This window comes from Apus apus, chromosome 2 (genome assembly GCF_020740795.1).
Source record: "Apus apus isolate bApuApu2 chromosome 2, bApuApu2.pri.cur, whole genome shotgun sequence".
In the NCBI taxonomy this organism is placed as follows: Eukaryota; Metazoa; Chordata; class Aves; order Apodiformes; family Apodidae; genus Apus; species Apus apus.
The window spans coordinates 68,278,405-68,300,864 of NC_067283.1; the positions used below are offsets into that span (position 1 = coordinate 68,278,405).

Sequence of the window (22,460 nt, forward strand, 5' to 3'; positions counted from 1 at the left end):
ATCTGTTCTTTGGTGCATAAGATGTTCCATGTTAGACATAAGTGAAAGCCAAAGAATTTATACAGCAGAAACTGTCACAATACAATGAAAAGAGCAAACCAAGAACTGAATTTTGCTGTCTTGTGTGCACAGAAACTCATGGAATGAAGATGGCTACAGGCTAATTTGACTAATCTGTCAAGATACTGATATTTTTTTGTCCATCATATGGAGCAGATTGGGTTTTTTTTAAAAAAGGCAAAACACAAAGGAACTTTTAAATCATCAAATTTCTCCTGGTACTTCACTGTCTGTCCAGAACTTTGGATTCTGTTCAATGTAAAAATGTGTAAGGGTGAAAAAGCCACAGTGAAAGCCAAGTGTTGTACTGGCAGATGTATTAGATCAATGTATGTACTTCTGCCTTAAAGGAAGCCTTTATTATCATGTTTTTAACAACTTTCTAGTGAAGCACAATCTCATGAGTTTCTTGTATAAAATCAAAGTGGTACAATTGTTTACACTGAGATTTTTCTAAATAAAAACTTTTTTAAAAAAAGCAGTCTTTCTATAAATGATACAGCACAATGAATATACAGTGACAAGTGCAATAAATTATAGCTTGTATTTACAAGAAGCCTTTTAAATGCAAGAATTAGAGGTAAGTGCATTTAATACAAGTTTAATATTGATCAAAACAATTTGCTATTAGCTTCTGCTAGTCAAACCATGGCTACACTGTGAACGTATCCTTTATACCAGCTGGTTAGTTGCATGAGTTGAAGGGGAAGGGTTGGCCAGATACTTGCATATGTTGACATTTTGTCTTCCTGTAAATAAATTGTCCAACTAGAGAATGAATGGCCCCTAAACTTTTACTTCTGAAGTTCAGCTGTAGAAGTGTCTCAACTTCCTTCCTGGGCAAGTGCTAGTATATGAGCTCCGAGTGGGGAGTGGAAGGAAGTTCCACGAGACCAAGTGTGTTAAGCTATATTGCTTTGTCAGATACTGAACTGGAAAGACCAGCTGGGGTCTGAGTTCACACTAGTGTTTCTAACACAGGATGCAGCCAAGCAATCTTAACTCTTGCAGCATCAGACTTATTAGACTGTGCTTGGAGAATAAGAACTGAAACATTTGCTTTGGCACAATTTAAGATGCTTATTGTCGTGACAGATTTCAGGAGGAGACTAACAGTCTAGGTATAGTAACTGGTCCTTCTAGGCAGAAGGCAATTCCTAACCTTAGGAATTTTATATTGTCTTGTATGCTCTAAGTCCAAAGTGCTAACACTCCTTTCTTCACAGCTTCCCTGTCTCTCCCCTTGTCTTTTTTCTCTCCCCAGAAAGAAAAAACAAACCTCTCTCATTTTGGATGTTTAGTGCCTATCTGGTAAAACTGCAGCACCCATCCAAGAAACTGCCAAGGCCAAGCTGCTTGTGAGATTGACAGTCCCATCCAGCTAAAGCGTGTGTGGACATTTTGCTGCTTTGTGCAGCCCAGCTCTGCAGAGCTGACTGCCACTGTGCACAGGGTCAGTCTATAAGAAGTCCAGCAGTTTGCACATCCCCCTCTGTGCATTCCCCACACCCCTTTCTCACACAAGGCACATACATGGTGTTCTGAAAGGTGGTTCATCAATTATTCTTTTCTCCAAGGCCAGGAAGTTCATGGAAGCAGGGAAGGTAGTATGGAAGTTCATGGTAGAATCACAGAGTCCACATGAAGACTGCTTGTCAGTGACATCCACAAGCTCTTACTACCATATTCCTGTATTTCTTCAATATTACATTAGAATTATCATCAAAATAAAGAACAGATATGGCATTTAGTTTGGTAGGTGCACAGCATGGTTTAGGAACGTAATCAGGATTCATAAGATGAACCTGTTGCCAAAAAGAAAATACAACAGAGACAATGGTAACTTGTTTACAAATTCACCTATTACTTTGGCATCAAGCTTTCTGGAGACTTACCAGAGTCTGTACAATGGCATGATTGGTTGCATTCATATGGGCATTGAGTGGGAATGAGCACTCCCCGTCACAGTAGTTGGCTGCATAGCCCTTTGGAGCGATTATCCAGTCCTTTTTAGGAAACAAACAGAACGTGATTCAAATTAAAAAGTTGCCAGCTTGTACAGACAACTGCATGCAATTAAGAGCAGCTGAACATTTTCCACTAACTTTTTCTTGAGGGTGAAAAATGTCTGTTCACTGAAACTGTTAAGAGGTTGTTTTGTGGGGCTTTTTTTGTTGGTTTTGTTTTGTTGATTTTTTTTTTTTTGTTTTGGTTTGATTTTTTTGTGTGTGTGTGTTTTTTTCTGAGCCATGTCTTTTCTGTAGACACACTGATTTTAATGTCCAAAGAACAGTGCACTCCATGCACAGCTTAACTGCCACAAACGCAGAAAGTTTTATTCTTAAAACCATTGCTGGATTGCCCTGTGGGGATTGTGGTTTGGATGCCTGTTTCCTGCAGGTTAGGCCCTCTGGCTGAAATACCTTTGCTAGGATGAATCGCAGCCTCAGCTGGTGTCCTCTCCCAGAGAAAATCATGTACATGCGTGTATGTGTGCACACATGCACAACTCAGCCAGGCAGCTCCAGGATGGGTTGATGAAACACTCATGTGGTTCCTCGGACACTCTTACCTTCTACACTCTCATAGAGGGACACAAATCTGCTAAGGCCACTATGGAAGTTTTAGCTGTGTAACAGCTTTTCCACCTCTGCCTGACTCCTAACAGGGGAACAGGACAGCCAGCCTGAGCTGCATGTGAAAGCAGGTGGCCCTGGTGGCAAGCTATGTGCCATGCTGTGGAAGAAGGTGACTCCACACCCAAGGGCTAATAAAAAATGTACAGCTTCTCTGCTGCTGACACAAAAGAGCCAAAGGTAGACTAAAAGCATCACTGATTATCAGGAGACATTTCTCCTTTCTCAGTGTCAGGCTATGCAGGTCACCCAGCAGGAGGACGCACTCGTATGTTTCTCATGCACGTAATTTTTAGGTGATTTCCGCTTCAGCTGACCACAATTACCTGGGATAACCTAAATTTTGCTATTGCAGGCCTGAGCAGCCACAGACTGTTACTGCAGCTCTGCTAACCAAGTGGCATGATTGCCAACATGAGGATACCTGGACTTAGCAAAACCACCCCTTCATTCTACTGTACTAGCTCACCCATATTGTTTTCCTGGTAAACCAAGCTGCTTTTATAAGACAATCACTTTCCTGCTACAGAAATCAGTACAGACCACGTCATTAAATTTATGTGCAGCATAAGAAGGAGGAAAGTGCTCTACTAACAAAAATGGATGGGTGTTCTTCAGGAAACAGCGGTGCCCAACACCTGCCTCCATCATCTCCCTTCAACAAGCAGCATCTGGATTCCAACTCTTGCAATGAGTTCTGTGGCCTTCCTTTGGCACCATCTTACCTTCAACTAAAAAGATGAAGGCAGTGCCTCCAAGGCTGTGAACTTCACAACTGGAATACGCTTCCTGCCTGGAGTCAGGGCAAGCAATCTAAGGAAGAGGTGGAAAGGCTCTTGCACAAATAAAAAGAAAAGCCACTAACAACTAAGTATGCAGCCACATTTGTAGCTAATGGGATGGAGCTGACATAAGCAACAAAAAATGTCGCTGTTTGATTAGCTGGGAAGGGACTTTCACATGTAGGGTATTACAGAAGCAGCGGGGGCAGCCCTGGCATCCTGAATTATAATCTGGTAAAAACACTAGCTGACAGAAACGGGATCTTCCTCACATAAGTGCTGAATGAAAGAATAAAACAGAAAAAAAAAAAAGAGAAAGAAAAAAAAAGAAAAAGGAAAAAGAAAAGGAAAAAGGAACAACTCACAAACAAACAACAAAAAACCCCAAACAAATAAAAACAACCAAAAAAACCCCACAAAGCAGATGAGTGCATTCTTTGAAATGTGATGTTTGATGACACTGTGGCCTGGCCCTAAATAACGTACTCTAAACAAGTGCCTTACCTCACAGTGTTGCAACTAAACCCGGTCTTTATTCCACCTACTGCAGCCAGTGCTAATTGTGGCCCAGGGGCAGAGGATTTCAACACAGTGGCCAAGGTTAAAATTAGGCTGATTACTAGAATAAACTTGATTTGGTTAAAACCAGTGCTTAGCATCAGATTATTTTTTTTTTTTTCAGTAGAACTACACAGATATGAGCCCTTGCCCGTACTGTGACTCCCATGAGTGACAGAGAATGACTGTATACTTACATCTCATAAAGAATCAAGCTTCCTCTGGAACTTATCAAATGTCACAACTATCAATATTTATTTGCCCTTCCCTGTGACTGGTTTTAGTGGGGAGGCACAAGGGACATTTTAAAGCATAATGGCAGCCTTGAGTGGAATTACCATGACACTGTTTAGACAACATTTCATAACAAAATGTCTAGTTTACCCAGAAAGAAACATCACACACCTGCCATCCCAAGTCTTGGAAGCTAACGTAAAGCTCATGCTTTCTGCACGCTGTTTTTAAGTCACTGCTGTTGTAATCTGTTAAAAGAAAAAGAAAAAAAACAGGAATTTAGAAAGTAAAACAGACTGGAGGGCACAACGGGCCAGATGTGTGCACAATGCGGGCTCAGCAGTAAGAAATGATGAGCTCCCTCAGCAGCGAGAAGGATAAGAGTGTTGAGGGACATCCAAAGCAAAGCTGAAGCTTTTAAGACACCTATGGAAATGAAGGCACCCAAGTAACAGTGACTTGGTTATAATTCCTTCAGCTGCCTTTAATAACTTGACAAGCAGTGCTTGTAAAACACCTCCAGTAAAATTACTTTTTCCTCAGCTGCGGTTTCCGACACGTGCTGCCCTAGGTGCTAAGCTCAAAACACACACAGTTACCAAGAGAATTGCAACTCCAGGAAGGTTCATCATCATCTTATGCCCCTCCACCAGTTAGCAGAAGTCCTTAAACAGCTAAGATGACCCATAGTCAGTGAAGTCATGTCTTCGTCCCTCTCTGTGCCTTACCCCCAGCCTATCCTGGAAATCACACATGGCTCCATGCATCACCTCAGCTCCTGGACCTTTATAAGCCATGCTGTAGAAAACAAGTTTCTCCTTCTCATAATCTGCTTATCTGCAGATGACACAGGACTTGACACGCTGTCAATGTTAACTTGCTCCTTCGTGCCAATGCTTCACAGAAAAGCAGGGGCACAGGTTGCAAAGTCCTGACCAGAGATCTTCCCCCTGGCCGTGGTGCAATGTATGAGGATGTTGGAACCGTGCAGGAGCTGCTCCTGATGGCCCTATAAAATGCAGCTTTTGACAGCGGGTGGAATTTCCCATTTATGTTTGGAAAGAGAGGCGGCACCGCACGTGAACACCTGGAACCGCAACGAGGGGAAGAGCGGAGCCGTGACAGAGGGGCCTTTCACCCTGGGGTGGCTGCACAAATCCAGCCCTGACGGGCGGTGCCTGGTCTCGTCAGGCCTCGGGTGGCTGCCCGACCTCAGTGCACAGAAACCACAAAAGCCACCTTCACAGTGGGGTGGCCTGGCCACTGGCTATGGCTGCCGAACCCTTTCTTTGCGCCCGATGGGAAGCACAAGAGGAAGAAATGGTGGCATAATCGGCCAAGCAGCATGGAAGCCCAGGTTCCTGTGCAGTGACACGTGTTTGCTCACCCCAGAGCTGGACCCGGACTGGCGATGTTTCCTCCTGCTCCTTACTGAAAGGGGCCACCTCTCCCTTCTCCCCTTGCGCACCTCATTTGCAAGTAAAGGCGCTTCCTTCAGCAGGCGGATGCCACACGCTGCTGTGTGCTGCCTCCCGCTGCCCTGGGCCTTTCAGCTACCCACCCCCCCTGGCACCCTTAAGGAAGCTTGAAAGGGCACCCTCCCAGCATGTTTTCCCCAAATGTGGCAGCTGGGATAGAAAAATATTTTTAGTGACTTATCCCTTGGCTCTGAATAAGCCTTTCTTTTTCTTCCCTCTACCACCCTCCCTAAAGTTTGGGAGCTACAAACGCAAATATTTATTCAAAATAAAAACTATAATACTAAAAGCACATCCAACTGACATTAAGGGCAGCACAGCATTACAGCTGGGTACAGTTAACACTGAGGTCTGAAAAAACCCTACACCTCAAGCCTAGCCTCCAAACCACCAAAGATTAGAGTTGTTTTTAGAAGCAGCTTGGGTTTTAAACTTTAAGGATTGCATTTCAGACTTTCAATAGCTTCACTTCAATCACAGATTTAATCAGGTGAGCAGAGCTGGTTAACAGCCTGCTGCAGCATAAACATTCCCTCTTTCAGGAGCATGTGGTAGCAAGGACGGAGGCAAGTTTCTCTACTCAACCTCTTCAGTTTCATACTAGACATAGCCTATAGAAACCAGGGTGTAGTGTTTTTTCCAGATGAAGCTTTTCAGTCCCTGGCTCAGCCAGGGAGCAAATTTCTAGCACACAATGTTTCTAAATTACCTGGTCATAACAAGGGGAAAAAAATGAGCAGAAGATCCTTTCAGTAGTTAAAGGTTTTAAGTACCTGAAAACACCACTTCATTGTTCTTCAATGGGAAATACCTTGTTTGCTTAGGGGAAAACCATCTGTATCTGACAGGGAGTTACACTGGAGTTCATCTATTCACAACCGAGTGGGTAGAAGTATGCTACATTCCAAATCCAGTTAAAACTTACCCAAATCAGCTATGGGAAAGGGGAGAAGGCAAGGGAGGCAGCGAAAACAGTAGTGGGAAGAAAGGTTGCGAGCAATCACAAGTTTAAGAAAACAAAGGGAAAAAAGAGCTGCTTAACAAGCTACATGAAGCAGAACATGTTACAAACGTGTCCCCTCTCACACTGCTTCAAATTGGCCCCCCAAAATGTGCCCCAGTTCACTGGTTGGCAATTGAATCACCCCATTCACACCCTGCATCAAGCACCAGCTACTCTCCGTCCAATGCAGACGCAGGCAGCTCTGCCTCCTCACTTGCTCAAACTCAGCCTTTGCTTTCTTAAATGCCAACTTACTAAACAACCCCTCTCCCAGGATTTGCACGCTTCCCTGTTTAACTCTCACACCAAGCTCCCTCACTCTCTCTTCTTACATGTTTGCTTAACTTGTCTACTTTACGGAATCTACTGTAGACCAACCTTAGGGATGCAACAAACCCTTAGCAGTGGCTTTCTGAATGGGGAAAAAAATACAGCAATAGGGATGCCCATAATAACAACCTAGGGTCTGGGGCTTGGAGTATGCCCTGGAGCCACATGCATCCAATCATGGGCAGTAAAGGGTTTTTAGTGGGGAACTAAAGCTTCTTGAGCTACTCAAGTTGTCTTCCACAACACATTTTCTCCAAAGCCTGGAAAGCAGTATCAGCTACCCCAGTCAAGCATGCTTAACTGTTTTAGCCCAAAATTGCCCTTTTTTCCCTCTGAAGGTACCAATTCAGAAACACAAGCTTGGCATTTACAAGGCACTGTATCTAATCACACTGCAAACTATTTTAAAACAGAGATTTAAAAAAAAACCCAAACCCCTAGTTCTGCACTTAAAAATAACTTCCAGGGCAGTGCAGTTAAAACAGCATAGTTAAGACAGCTTGTTTTCGTGGTTTGTCTGCACTGAATGTTGTCTGCCTTCATCAGAACCTAAGCCTGACTTTCTGTGAGCACAGATGTTTCTCTTAAGGCTGGACACTGGCATTTGTGTTGCTGAAAGGGGAGAGAGAATAGCCTGACCCTAATGGTCTTCCTCCTACAGATACTTACACATCCACCTTAGATTTCCTATAACCTCTCCCACGTTAAGTGTTGGCAAAGAATATATAAATATTTACTGAGGTTGATCCATCTGAGAACACCCTTGCTGCTCCCAGGGTGCCAGTTTACCAAATTCCACACAGTAATTAATTGCTTCTGTGGTCCGAAATAGCTTTGACAGAGGTCTCCAAGGCCAGCCCCTTCTCCCTTCTTCTCGGTGTTTGACTTTGGTGATTTGTCTGGATAAAGCTGGTGTAAACTGATCACGCAGTTAATAACAGCTCACTTCACATGAAAGTGATCTGCTTGGGTGGGAAGAAGGGGAGATGTCGGGCTGACGTGGACCCACATGTGAAGGCACATACAGAAATGCTGGCCACACTACTCCAGTCTGCATCCAAGTGCTCTCTACCAAAGGGAAGATTGGCTGTGAGATAAGGGTCTTTATTAACAAGTCCCTTGCCACCATGAAAGCATCTGGCCTTATTTGCCTCCAGTGTTTGTGCACCCTGCCCTTTGCGGTATTTAGCTCCTGTACGTGTGGGGAAATCTGCCTGGCGCCACGCATGTCTGCTGGAAGGAAAGGCTGCTTGGAGGGCTCCTCCATTTCTCATGGAGCACCCCAAACCAGTCCCAGAGATCCCAGGTGGCTGAAGAGAAGGACCCAAAAAGGGGTGTTTGCATGAGTTTCACTCAGAACAGCAAGTGCAGCCTGAAGTCAGACATTTACATGCGACTGCCTCTGTAAGGAGGAGCTGATGGGAAGGGGCGTGCCTGAAGGCTGACTTGCAAGAGAGAAAGGTTATCACCTCTGGGCAAGGAGACAGCCCAAATGACAACCAGCATTCAGATCATAAGGCAGCAAAGCTCTTATGCTGGAGGATCACCATCTGTTACATTGATGAAAGTCCCCATCTCTTCAGGTTAACTAGAGGGCCAGCCTGGAGTCTGAGAGCACGAGCTAAACCCACAAGGAGACACGGCTGAGCGAGGGCCTCCAGACCTTGCAGACAATACCAGAGACACACCTGCATGCTCCTCCCACCCACCTCATTCCTCTCTGTTTTGGGTCAGAGCAGGAGTACAATTCTCTGTCTGAACAGATTAAAATACTTCCTTTTCTTCCTGCTCATCCTCCTCCTCCTGCTGAAGAACAGAACTTGGTTCCAGGAATGCATTGACGCAGGACTCTATGTCAAAGCAGTTTATGACCATGGGGGTTACCCAGTCCTGCTTTATATAAGCCAGTCATAATTATGTGTTTATAATTAATTCAGGGAAATGAGCATTCTTGGCAAAAAAATACAGACCATTGCGATTCTTATGCCACAGCCATAACCTTAGCATCTGAGCCCTTGGTACTGACTGCAGGACAACAACTGCACATCAAAGGGAGCACAGCAGGGTCCCAATCCTGCATGCAGCAGCATGTCTTCATATAACCCTGAGTCTCACCAGATCCAGTACCAGCCCAGCACCACACTTCATGCACTCCGAACAGCAGGACTTGAAATGCTTTCCATATTTAGATAGTAAAGGGTGTTTTTTTAAAAAATGTAATGCCCCAACCCAACTCCTAGGCTCACATCCTGGGATGAAGACTTCCCCAGACCTGTCATGCATCATCATCAGGGCACAGATGTAGGAACCCACACAACTGAAAAAAATAAATAAATAAATCCCCATGATCCCTTTAATGCTAAAAATCCATATTGATCATCAGTGCCTCCAAGGCTATTAAATCTACCACTTCTTAAGGAAAACAGAGTCTAAGAGTGTCACGCTTAGACAGGAAAATAAGCTGATGCTGTCTCTCTTTTCTAAACACAGAAACCAACCAAACATATATCTTAACTTTAAAATCCTCTCCTTTCCTCTGCCTTAAATCCACAGAGGCTCAACTATACCTTGTTGACTACTGAACTGCCAAATTCCAGGTTTTAAATTAAAGCTGGCTCAGAGCTAGAAGAGCTCAAAAAAGCCCTTGAGACCACAGAATGACCAGCTATTTTTTCCCTTTTTGTCATTTTATAATTTTACGACCTGATGTGTGGTGTAGTCAAGAAAGCAGCAATGTAAAAATGGCCCTTTTTGCCCAATATATCTGCTCCCTCTGGAGCTTTGAGTCACATTGCCTGATTTAATAGTAGTGATTTTTTTTTTTTTCTTTTAGCACTGTGGATCTTGCAGAGCTAAGGAGAGAAAGTTGGAGCCTATCCTGACTCTGCTACCAGAGCCACAAAACAGCAACGCAGCAAGTAACTTTCCAGCATTCCCTGTAAATGCACCCAAAACTTGGCTGTGGTGACAAAGTGAGCACAGCATCCAAGCCCACCTGAGCGGGAGAACTGCATGTTGCCTGGATAAGAGCTGGGCTTATTGCTTATAACACCCAGAGGAATAAACTATCTATTGGCAAGCCCATTACATGTGAAAGTAACCCAGCAAGCTGCTGTGATGCCCACCTTTAAAATTGCAGCTTGGAGACCCCAAGGAAAACCAAGATCAAAGGAGGTCTCAGCAATTGGGACCAACAGACGGCTCCACCCACGGAGCTGACAGAGGGCTCTTGCACCAGATGAAACAATAACTCCTCCAGCAACGCCACACCGCTACTGGCCAGCCTCCCTGGGGGAGACCAGGTTGCAGGACTGAGTAACTCCTACTTACCCTTAAAACCGAGGAAGTGACGCTTCACACCCAAGTGAGTCCGACACTTGCACAGCATGACACAGGCACCCACAGCCATGCTGTGGCATGCACCATAAGGACATGAAACAGCTGCTAGTGGCCAACTGCTGCTGGCATGCACTAGCCCAAAGGGTAAGTCCATCCCCATGGAGGGCTGGAACAATAGGGCTGCATCAATACATGGCCACCAGCCCTAGAGGGGTTCCCAACCTGGTTCTGGCTTCCTACAGGCTTCCAGCTTTATGGCCAGCACTGGGCCACCTCGGGTGCAGCATGGCTCACCCACAACCCAAGTATGCAAGAGCAAGGGACAGGCTACAGATTCACGCTGGCTGACTTCAGGCAATGCTGGCACATCTCCTCATGCTGTGTTTGGACATAGACTGAAAATTACAGCTGTGTCTCTTCCTTGGGGTATAGTCATTTCTAGACATGGGAAAAGCAGGGATCCTATTGGAAATGAAGGGGGCAGCATAAGCAAATTAATCAAGTAACTTTGAATGGGCTGAAATGTTTGAGAGGCAAGAAGGTACACAATGAACAAAGGATGTGTGGCACTGTGATGCAGGGCAGAGTGGCTGGAAAACAAAAAAGGACTTAGAAGACAGGATATTGTCAATTATTTTGTCAAAACTTCAGTTATCCTATGGTCCCACCAGCCCACAACAGCACTCAAAAGGCTGCTGCACAACGCTTGCAACACGCAACCTTCTCACAGTAAACAGGCAAGCTTCTTTGCCTGCCTGGAAATGCACTTCACCATATATACACAGTTGTTCTCAAAAAAAGAAAAACAAACCACAAAAAACCAACCAAACAAAAAAGGCTCTCGTGCTGTTCTACCACGGTTTTTCCAAAGAAAACTGAAAGAGGACTCTGCTGGAAATGAGTATGTGCAATACCATAAATCTCAATGTATTCAGAGATGGAATCTTTTAAACACTGCATTTCAAGTGGCACGGTTCTAGGGAAATACTGTGTAGCAAGCACAAAATTTAGAATTAAAACACCTCACCCCCCCTGAATTCAATGGCTGTGACTTTCCACAGGGGTGGGAAGTCCACCCCAGGCTGGATTCAAGAGGAATCCTGTAAAATCTCATTATGTGAGACTGCCTCTCTCATCCCCTTGCAGGTGTAACATGTTCCCCAAAGAAGACCATCACACTTTACATCCCCCTTCTTGTCCTTGCACCCCAAAGAGAGCAAAAAGAAACATTCCAAGAACTCACTCCAGCTTTCAGACAAAGTAGGTGTTGCATGATTACCTGTGACACTAGACACCCTGGAAACATCCTGAGCCTGAGTGGAGCGGTTCCGATTCTGTTGCCTGCGCCTGCTCGTCGCTGACCTCGTGGTCCGAACGTGAACTTCACTCACTTTGAAGAAGGCCACCATGAAAGGCTGCTTGTCATAAGGGCCATCTCGGCCTATCAAGCCTGCTTCTCTAGGATTTACACTGAACCCTTGAAAACAAACGTAAAAATGAATGTTAAAGAAACGGTACTGCTGGATTGCTTGCAGAATCACAGCATCCCGATGAGCAGTGTTTCCATTCTTCTTGCCCACACTCCTTTTTTCACTAAATGCTTCCCTCCTGCCACTGTGGCCTATGGATTTTTCTACAACAGCATTCCATCCTCCTGGATGGAGGCTTCACTGTAGCACCGGGCTCTTTGGTACCACTATGCATCTCTACTCTGGCTCAGGCATTGAAGAACTACACAAATAGATATGTAAAACACAAAGCTCAGATGTGTCATGAAATTAGTTTTGCTGCCTATGAAACACAAGAAGCAGAGATGGCATTAGAAGACCTCTAGGGAAAGCAGCAGGCAAAGAGATCTCTCTGTGAGAGATGGGCTCTCAAATCATTTGGGGAAGGGGAGGCTTGCACCACCATTTCCCCAGGGAGAACAGTGGACAGCCCATCTGGTCTCACGTGACCCCACCGGTGTACCAAACCCCAGCATGAAGCGACAGGAAGAAAACAACAGGTTTGATGGGTTCCTACAGAGGAAAAATGTCACTGTCATAATTTTGGTCACCTTCTAGATCCTCTTCTTCCCTACCACTTATCTGCCAATACTCAATTTCATGCTCTTTTACAGTCTCCTCTCTCCTTTGCCACTTCTGAAGTTTCTGTGGACTGTGAAATGCTATCATTGCAGCTGCCCCTGGAGGGCCTAGCCTCACACAGCAACCCCATCGCTTCTCCAGCCCAGGACTCCAGCCTCGGGTTTTATGAGATCCAAGTGGTGATGGCAGCTGCAGCAGCCAGTAGGCCTGTCATAAACCCACATGGGAAGGTGCATACCCATATATCTGCCCTCTTTTCTTCTTCCCATGGTGCCTGGCATCCCAGCTCCGTGCCCCTTTCCACCTCGAACTCAGGAACCAGGACCCTACCCCAGCTCACCTCTACCACTTCATCCTGGTACTGTTCAGAGATGCCTAGCCTCATTTATGGGGAAAGACACATCTGTCATGGAACAGCCAAGAAGCTGACAGCCCTCAATCTCCACCCTCAGATGCCTTGTTCAAGAAGCTTACTACAGCTGCCTATGAAGGCAGGGTGCTCGCTCCTCACATCACAACTGGACCGCGTTAGCAACACTTCTAGACAGCATCCAAGAGGCTTGCGAGATTACCAGCATTAACTGACCCATAACCTACCATCCCGGGTCACCACGCTCAGCTGCAGTCCCATGTTGTGCTGAGGGTTCATCACCCACATGTTACTGGTGGCAGTGACATCAAACTCCAGCCAGCCCTCCTCCGAGGCCCACACCGCCCGCGTGTCCAGCAGGAACAGGTCAGAGGCCCTGCGGGGGAGAAGCATAATGACAAGATTGTGATGTCTAAGATTTTCTCTCTTTGCTTTCACTGTTACAGAAACAAGAAAACCTGAAATAAGTAAAAGTGATGTTAATCACTAGGAAAAAAACAAACAATCCACAAAATCTGCCTGTTTTTAATCCAGAGTTTTGCCATGAGATGCACATACTTCTACATGTGAAATTCAGGATTACTAAGATTTTTCAGTTTCCAAGGCTGGAGGGAAGCAATCCTAGTCCTTAGGTCTGGGTGTTTTTTCACCAGCCAGGGATTTGTAAGCCATTCTCTTTCCGAAGAAGCTAGCTAACTCTGGCAGGACAGCAGTCAAACTACCAGCATTTCCAGGCATTCAGTGGCCTTTGTCAAAAGGGCTTCATGGTTTCACCCCACCTTCTGCAACACCGATCTACCACAACTGACCACAAAAAAGAAATGACCTGACAGGCCAAGCATCAAACAGTGAAGGAAAATGAACCTCTAAAAGCCTCTAAAGACATTTTTCTGAGGTTTATCAACATGGACTAGAGTGCCTTGCTCCAGGGCTGTTGATACACAGTCTCTTTCATAGGCTTCAGCTTCAAATGCTATCAAGCTCATACTTTTTTTGCAGCATCAAATGCCCCCCAAAACTCAGTTCAGTGAAATCAGCTGGAGAAGCACAGAGAAATCCCATGTTCACCTTCTCATTTTATTATACACATAATTTTCCTGTGCAAGAGAGGTACAGTTCCTGTGGCCAACACCACACAATGGATACCAGGGGTCAATCCCATCCTCACCTGTCTTTTCCCCCCAGATTTCTTTTTTTAACAAGAACTTCATGGAAATGAGAAAACAGTCCCTTCCACCCATCAAAAGATTGAGTTACATTTTATTTTTGGCCAACTGCTACGTCATACTGCCCAACAGCTTGGTTAACATGAGATCACACATGGAAAAATAAGCACTTAAGTATATTAGGGCTCCTAGTGTGGCTATTTTTACAGTGTGGAGGCTTTCCTCTGCCTTGCTGGTAGCCACACACTCTGTGGTTGACTCAGCAGCCTTTCCCACAGATGTCTTTGCCACTCCTTCTCCAACTAGAAGAGGGTTCAGGAACAACTCTGACCTTCACCTCAAACAGCAGCGAGTGGCTGGGGCTGGCCAGCTGCTCCATGTTTTGGAAACCTTAAGCTTGAAAGATGTGGGCTTTTCCAGGCAGGGTATGTAAACTGAAGTGCTGCTTCAAGGAGATCACAAACAGCAGCTGCTCCTGAGACCACTCTTCCCCTCTCCACATTTAAGAGAGGAATGAACTGCTAGATGATTCCCACCCCTGAATATGACTTACACATTGGTCCTCTCCAATGCTATCTATATCTGAAAAGGGGTTTTCCCAGCACCTGTTCTGACCTTCCTCCTCAATCCAATTGCTTTTTGATCTCCTGTCCCACCTGCCCTCTTCTAACTCTCATACTCTCTGCAGCACTCGCTTGTTTCAATGTCCCACTGGAGCCTCCAGACCAGAGTAACTTCAGCATTATGTGCCCACAAACCACACGTCTGGCTGCAGTGCCACTGGGAACTTCGTAAGAGCAAACACTCATGAACACTTAACCACATGGGATCACTCAGGTCTACAAAAAACACAAAGAGGAGCCTCAGAGCTTATCTTTCCATTGTCTTGCACTTTGGGAAGACTGTTGGACATCAGAGAGGTGTAAAGCCTCAAAGAACCACATGGCATCATCTGGTCCTTTCCCTTGAACTCTGGACAAGATCAAGCACATCCATATTACTCCTGAGATATGTTTGCCAGATGGGATCTTATAGATTTCCAGTGTCAGGAACTCTACCATATTTCCAGAATATTGAATAGGTTTAACTTCAAGCATATTTTTTTCCCCTCATAACATCCAACTCGAATGCCAAAACAATCTCCTTCTTACTAAAACAACCTCTTCAGTCTTTCCTTGCAAGCCACACTTTATAGACTTTGTCTGTTCTCTTTGCTCTTCATAGATCCAGCTTAGATCAAGATCTCACTGATCCTGACTACAGGGGAAGGGTAACCTTGATGCGTTTCACAGACTATGCCTCTACTCATACACCTCAGAATGTAATTTTGGCTTCTTCATGAAAATCAAGCTGTTAACTCATGTTCAGCTTCTGATCCACTATAATCCTTAGATTCATGCTGCTGAACTGCAAAGGACACAGTCACTTCCTAGGCTGTATTTATATCACTGATTTTTCATGTCCAAATGCAATTCTTCGTTCTAACAAATCACATTTTTTCCCCCCAGACTGAATCTCCATCATTGTTACATTATTTAAAATACAGACTTGCCTTCCAGTGGGTCTCCCCCATCTTAGTGTCCTCCACAGATGTGACAAACAAACTGCCTGACCAAGGTATAATTCTACCAAATGACAACACTCCACTTTATCTCAGTATGTCCCGCTCACTTTGAAAAGGCTTCCATTGTTTTGTAAAATGCAGAAAAATGGACAACTCTTTGCAATAAGGACTGAGTTTCCATCAGCTCTGCTATTCAACTGACTTCTGCATTGTTCACCCAGATAAAGCTAACCCTGGAGGTTCACCCCACAGGTGTTGCAGGTCACAGTAGTAATGCTAGCAGGTAACACATCCTAATACTTTCAGTTTAAGCCTGTTTTCAATTAATGTTTGTCACCCAAACCTCACCAGGCTGCACAAAAATGCATACAATTTCATTGTTGTTTTGGCATGAAGGTTTTTTGAAAATATCCAGTCACCTACTTCAAAAGACAAAATGGGAGGGGAAGAAAAAAAAAAATTACTGAAATAAAAAAGAATCAAAATTATCTGAGAGTCTTTAACCACTCCTTTATTATTATTATTACTATTATTATTCAGAATAGAAATATTATACGTCCTTCCTCTTTTGAGAAAATAATCTCAAATTTGGCCAAATAGTAAGTACTCGAAATTTCCTGCCCACACAGGCTCAACAGTGATTCAGAGCTTAGCAACAAAGTCATCTGGACTTTTTGCATGCAGGGTACAAACTTTCCCCTCCTTTCCCCCTTGGTAAACCAAATACCATGCATCACCTGAGAGCACTCTGCTCTTCCATACAATTATATGGCCAAGAAGAAATGTCCTTGCTGCTCCTGTAAAAAAGCTGTATGATGTCTGATCTTGGAACAGAGGTTGCGAGATCTCCCAGGCTGGCCCCAGGTGGAAGGGAAAGAAATTATAATTAGATGGGGAAGGGTGAAGGATTTGCTGCAGTTGTGAGGGGATCACGTGGACATCCAAGGACTAGGAGAGAGACTGGGTAAAAGGAAAAAAGTATGCAGAGAAAAGGGAGCAGAAAGTAGCCACGGCCACCACACCTCTGTGAATCATGCCCATTATTTCCCACTCAGCATGCCTCTGCTTCTAGAAGCAGTTGGGAAACTGATGGCATGTTCCTGCACTGATGGCTCACAGAGGGCTCCAACCTGCTACTGCTGTCATTAGTGGCAACACAGCTGCCAACAAACACGGTGACAGATGTCAGTGATGTGAATATCACACTTCCAGTCTTGCCCCAGTGTCCACAGGGAAATGCAGCCACACAACTGGAATTTTACTTCCCCCCAGTTCTGCTTTCTGAAGACCATGGAATACACATTTATTCCATTCCTCTCCCACCAGGCCTAAAAAAGAAAGGTGGGAGAGCTAAGGCTACTGCACAGCCCTATTACCCTTCCTGATGCTGGACTGTTGGCTAATTTTGGCAGAGACCATTTTTGCCATCAATGTTTGCTTAGCAGGTCCACACCCTATGGTCCTAACTGCTGCAAGAGTTGGAGAGCACTCAGCAGATGGGCTGGGGATTCCTGCAAGCCAAAGGGCAGTGCTGGAGAAAGGAAAAATAACATCTGAAAGTAGCAACTAAACTTAGTGGAGACACTTGACCCTCACTGGTATACGCATCCTCTTCTCATCTGCATGATGAGAACAACATCACTAGCTTCACCTTATATCCATGCAACAAAAAAGAAACAGCTTAGGAAGCAGTGAGAGGCCATGCCGAAGAGTGCCACACACAAGTAGATGCAAGCCCATAGTCAGAGCAAAATCTAGAGTGGACAAGAAGGTGAGAAACAGACCATACACCAGGGAAGTAACATGAAACAAAGCATTGAGTTTCTAGTCATTAAGTGATGACATTGATCCTGTGTGGTGAGGTGGGCAGTGGCCTTCCAAAAGAAACCATGCAACTGTGTCCATGGTCACGTTAATGGAAGGATACCTGAAAACTTCAGCAGTGAAGAATAACAGAAGCAAGAAGGGACCTGAGGGAAAGAGAGAGAGGGCATGAAGAATGGTAACATCTAGAAAAAGAAAGGTGGGAAGAAATGCATGAGCCAGCATCACTGAGCAGAGAGGGAGGATTTGCTCTCAGCACAGGCCAAAGAAAGTAGAGTCAGTCCAGAGGTTTCAGGCCCAAACCACCCTGCATCTCAAGGATATCATGGGACCTCTGATATCTGCACAGCAGGACTTTCAAATTCAGCATACAGAAGAGAAATTTCATCATGAAAACACAATTTTTTAATATCCTCTCCATCTACATCTGCCTCTGGGTTTGCATACAGCTACTGTCACCCTCATTGTCACTATGATGCCTGACAGTCTCATCATTATTTCCTCATCTAGATGAGTTCAGTTAATGATTTCCACAATAAGGCTGCTGCTTGCACAATATGTATTAACCTCTAGATTATTACAGGGAAGCAAGTGAATGGGAAAAACCGAGGCAGCGGTCTGAAACAACCTTCCTGACACAAGAGACAACATTAAATGGGAAGGTGCAAGTTAGAGATCCCAAACTCGAAACAGGAGCTCTTCATTCTGGATCAGGGCCCTTAAGTACAGTCTCAGGTCCCAATAAATAAATGGGAGTGTTTCCATGGCCTTCAGAAGACTCTAGAGGAGAAGCAAAGGTCAACAGAGCCATCACAAATGGCTTCAATAAACAGAAAGAAGTACACAGTTTACCAGAGAAATATGGCCTGTGTAATTCAGAAAGCAGGATTTAACTCCAGTGTCCTCAGAGAGCGAGCTGATTTGTCAGATATAAATACCAAATATAGCTGCTATTCTTAACACTGGCATCCCAACCATGTACTCAGGGCATTTATAGGAGAAACAGCTTGCATTTAATGTCAGTGCTTTTCCCCCGTAAGGTAAATATTTTGTTAACTGAAACCTCAGTGTAAACCTTTCAACGAAATGTCTCTGGGTGTTAATACTCTTTAATTGAACACTAATTAGATTAGAATTTAGTCAAATTAGTAACCATGTCAAGTGGTTAATCTCAGTTACTACTTAGTGAAATGTTCACATTAAAATAATTTTTTCTCTTCTGGGTACACATTACGGCATGGAACTTTGCTACAGGACAAACACCCGAGCTATAAAAAGCTCAATTTAAAGAAGCATCTGTTGAACTAGTTGATTTTTTTTTTTAACTTTCCCACCCTCCCTGGCCTTCTTTCCCCAACCAGGCAGAGGTTTGACCAGGGAGTCAGTGAGAACAAACAGAAATCTCACCTTCAAAATGACCAAGTTAAAGGTCTCTTATTTTAATTACAGATCTCGGAACAACATTTTTGGCCCAACTTCAAAGCTTGTGATTACCCAGGTGTTTAAAGGATTGTTACGCATCAACAGCCATTTATCAAAGCATTAATTACTATAAGTCTCTAAAACTTTCCTCAGCTGAACCTTTTTGTTTACTTTTCTTCAAAGACACGTTGACATAATAGTCTAGACTGCCTAGCAGCAGTTTCTCAAAAGAGAATTTTGCACACAAGTGTGTGGGATTTACATTTTAATTAACGCAGTTTCTAGATACTCTTCTGCGTACCTCAGGATCTGAGTTTCCAGTTTGCACTGACATCAACCTTCTGTAAAAATTACCCTGCATATAGCAAACTAGCAAGATTATCTACTCTTGCCCACTAATGTCAGATTAATAACTGCATCCACAACTAAGGCCTACAGAGTTGAACCAAGCTCCACATAGATAAAACTTTGAAATCACAGCCTTTTCAAACCCGTCCGTAGATCCACCACCTTGAATAGATGTAAGCACTACTTTGAATTGAAAACCCTTAAGTACTTATAGAACAAACTGTATGTGGAGCTTGCACAGCATGAGTTACTGCCAACAGATGCAATACAAAACCTTAACAACTTAGTAAGTCTAAATGACCATTACTCTGAAGATTTAAAAGCACCGTAAAAAATGTAATCAATCAGCACTTGCCTGCACAGAGCCTCAGGCAAGGGAATGCCAGCACCTGGAATGAGCTGCCACAGAAGGTAAAGGCAGTCTCTATCATTTTATGAGAAGCAGTAAAGCTCAATTTAACTGTTCTGAAGAAGCTATACCATCTGAGGGCCAGGGAACAAGCAGAAACCTGCAAGGTCTATAAGAGCTCCTTAGAAACGAGGAAGGAAATATTAAGAGCTGTCAGCCTGCAAATGAACTTACTTCCAAGGTGAAATACGAAAACAGCAACACTAATTTGTAGGGACTGACAGCCAGGGAGGATAAAGCACTAAACGGAGATGCAAGAACACCACAGAGGGGGTCTGCAACTTGGCACAGGCAGAAAAGAATAATACTCAGGAAGTGTGGGTTAGATGAGTGGACAGTGAGGTGGATTGAGAGCTGGCTGTGTGACAGAACTCAGAGGGCTGTCATCAATGGAGCAGGGTCAAGTTGAAGGCCTGGAATCAGTGGTGTTCCCAAGGGGTCAATACTCGGTCCAGTCTTGTTCAACACATTCATCAATGACCTGGATGAGGGGACAGAGTGCATCCTCACCAAGTTCACTGATGATAACAAACTGGGAGGGGTGGCTGATTTACCAGAAGGCTATGTGGCCATTCAGCAAGATTTGAACAGGTTGGAGAGCTGGGAAAAGAGGAACCTAATGAGGTTCAACAAGGGCAAGTGTAGGGTCCTGCACCTGAAGAGGAAGAACTCCATATACCAAAACAGGCGAGGGTTATACCTCCTGGAAAGCAGTTCCTAGAAGGACCTGGGAGTCCTGGTAGATAGTAAATTATCCATGAGTCAGCAATGTGCCCTTGTCACCAAGAAGGCAAATGGAATCCTGGGGTGCATTAGGAGAATTGGCCAGTAGGTCAAGGGAGGACATCCTCTCCCTCTACTCTGCCCTGGTGAGGCCACATCTGGAATACTGCCTCCAGTTCTGAGCTCTCCAGTTCAAGAGAATCAGAGAACTACTAGAGAGAGTCCAAAGATGACTGGAGAACTGGAGCATCTTTCTTGTGATGAAAGGCTGAGGGATCTGGGATGTTTTAGTCTGGAGAAGGCTGAGGGGAGACCTTATTAATGCCTACAAGTATGTGAAGGGAGGGTGCAGGGAGGATGGAGCCAGACTCTTTACAATAGTTCCCAGTGACAGGACCAGGGGCAACAGGCACAAGCTGGAACATAGGAAGTTCCACTTAAATATGAGAAAAAACTTCTTTGTAGTGAGGGTGACAAAGCACTGAGACAGGCTCCCCAGGGAGGTTGTGGAGTCCCCTTCTCTGGAGATATTAAAAACCTGTCTGGATCAAGTCCTGAGTAACATGCTCTAGGGGATTCTGCTTTAGTGGGGGAGTTGGATTAGATGATCTCTAGAGGTCCCTTCCAACTCTGACAATTCTGTGATCCAGGTGTGGGAACACACCAGAAGGGATAGACAGGTAAGCTCAGCTTCTCACTGCTCATTTACCAGCCCTACTCCACCACTGCTCTATGTGATGAAAGCTCCCCTGTGCTAAAAAAGTTTTCCTAGATCACTGCAGGCATTGCCCCGGAGGTAAAGTCTTCAGGAGTGAAGGGGTTAAGTGTCCTAGACTTGCTGGAAGAGCAGCAAGATGAAAGAGAATCACAGAATCATTCTGGTTTGAAAAGACCTCTAATATCTTTCAGTCCAAACATTAACCTAACTCCACTAAGTCCAGTGCTAAACTGTGTCTATAAGCACCACATTTACATGTCTTTTAAACACCTACAGGGATAGTGATTCAAACCACCTCCCTGGGCAGTGTGCTCCAGTGTTTGACAACCCTTTCAGTGAAGAAGTTTCTTCTAATATCTAATCTAAACCTCTCCTGGCACAGAACTTCAAGCCATTTCCTCTTGTCCTATCAGTTGTTACAGAGAAGAAAAGACCACAACCTCGCAACAACCTCCTTTCAGGTAGATGTAGAGAGCAATAAGGTCTTCCCTCAGCCTCCTTTTCTCCAGACTAAATAGCCGTAGTTCTCTCAGATGCTCCTCATAAGACTTGTGCTCTAGACCCTTCACCAGCTTTGTTGCCTTTCTCTCTACAGGCTCCAGCACCTCTGTGTCCTTCTTGTAGCAAGTGGCCCAGAACTGAACACAGTACTAGGGATGTGGCCTCAACAGTGCCAAGTGCAGGGGGATAATCACTTCCCTAATTCTGCTGGCCACACTATTTCTGATACAAGCCAGGATGCCATTGGCCTTCTTGCCCACTTGGGCACACTGCTGGCTCATACTCAGCCAGCTGTCAATCAACACCCCCAGACTTTCTCAGCTGGGCAGCTTTCCAGCCACTCTTCCTCAAGCCTGTAGCATTGCATGAAGTAACATCTGTTTCAAGGCTGCATTTGGTAAAGAGTGGAAGATCAAAGCCTAGAGCCAGAGTATGTGGTCTTCCCATGCTAAGACTGCAGCAGTCCATGGGAATCCCCAGCAAAGCCAACATTGATGTTGGAGCACAAAGGTGTCCCTCCATATCCAGCTCAAGGCCTTGAGCTTCACAGCTCTGAGGAATGAACATTTCACCAAGAACAGTGAAAAAAGAAAAAAAATCATCCCAAGCCACAGGGATAGGAAATGTATTTCTCATTTCCTTGACTATGACTTTATAAGACTACAAGGTATTGTAGTCATAGTAATGGCTTCAATACTACACCTCAGATTTTAAATGCAGTTTGAGGCATAAAGATGGGAGAGAGGGCAAAGGGGTAGTAATTATCTTTGTCCTTTAAGAAAATAAATAAGGCGCTGATACAGTATTCTTTACTTCAGGTAGTAAAAGCCATCTGGTAACTGAACAAGTAAGTTTCATCCGGAATAACTTTGACTTTTAAACTACTAAAAACCAACCACCCTAAA

The 22,460-nt window shown here is 44.6% G+C and overlaps 1 protein-coding gene across 1 annotated transcript in view; it reads right to left on the reverse strand.

The window, feature by feature from the left end:
• Window positions 1-360: 360 nt before the first annotated feature.
• The window catches only part of BMP6 (bone morphogenetic protein 6), a 91,599-nt gene continuing 69,499 nt past the window's right edge, over window positions 361-22,460 (reverse strand). Inside the window, exons 3-7 of the mRNA XM_051610578.1 lie at window positions 13,108-13,256; window positions 11,700-11,897; window positions 4,442-4,518; window positions 1,956-2,066; window positions 361-1,865 (exon numbers count right to left, since the gene is read on the reverse strand). Coding sequence (XP_051466538.1) covers window positions 1,716-1,865; window positions 1,956-2,066; window positions 4,442-4,518; window positions 11,700-11,897; window positions 13,108-13,256 — 685 coding nt within the window. The 3' untranslated portion in view covers window positions 361-1,715. The remainder of the gene's footprint in view (window positions 1,866-1,955; window positions 2,067-4,441; window positions 4,519-11,699; window positions 11,898-13,107; window positions 13,257-22,460) is intronic.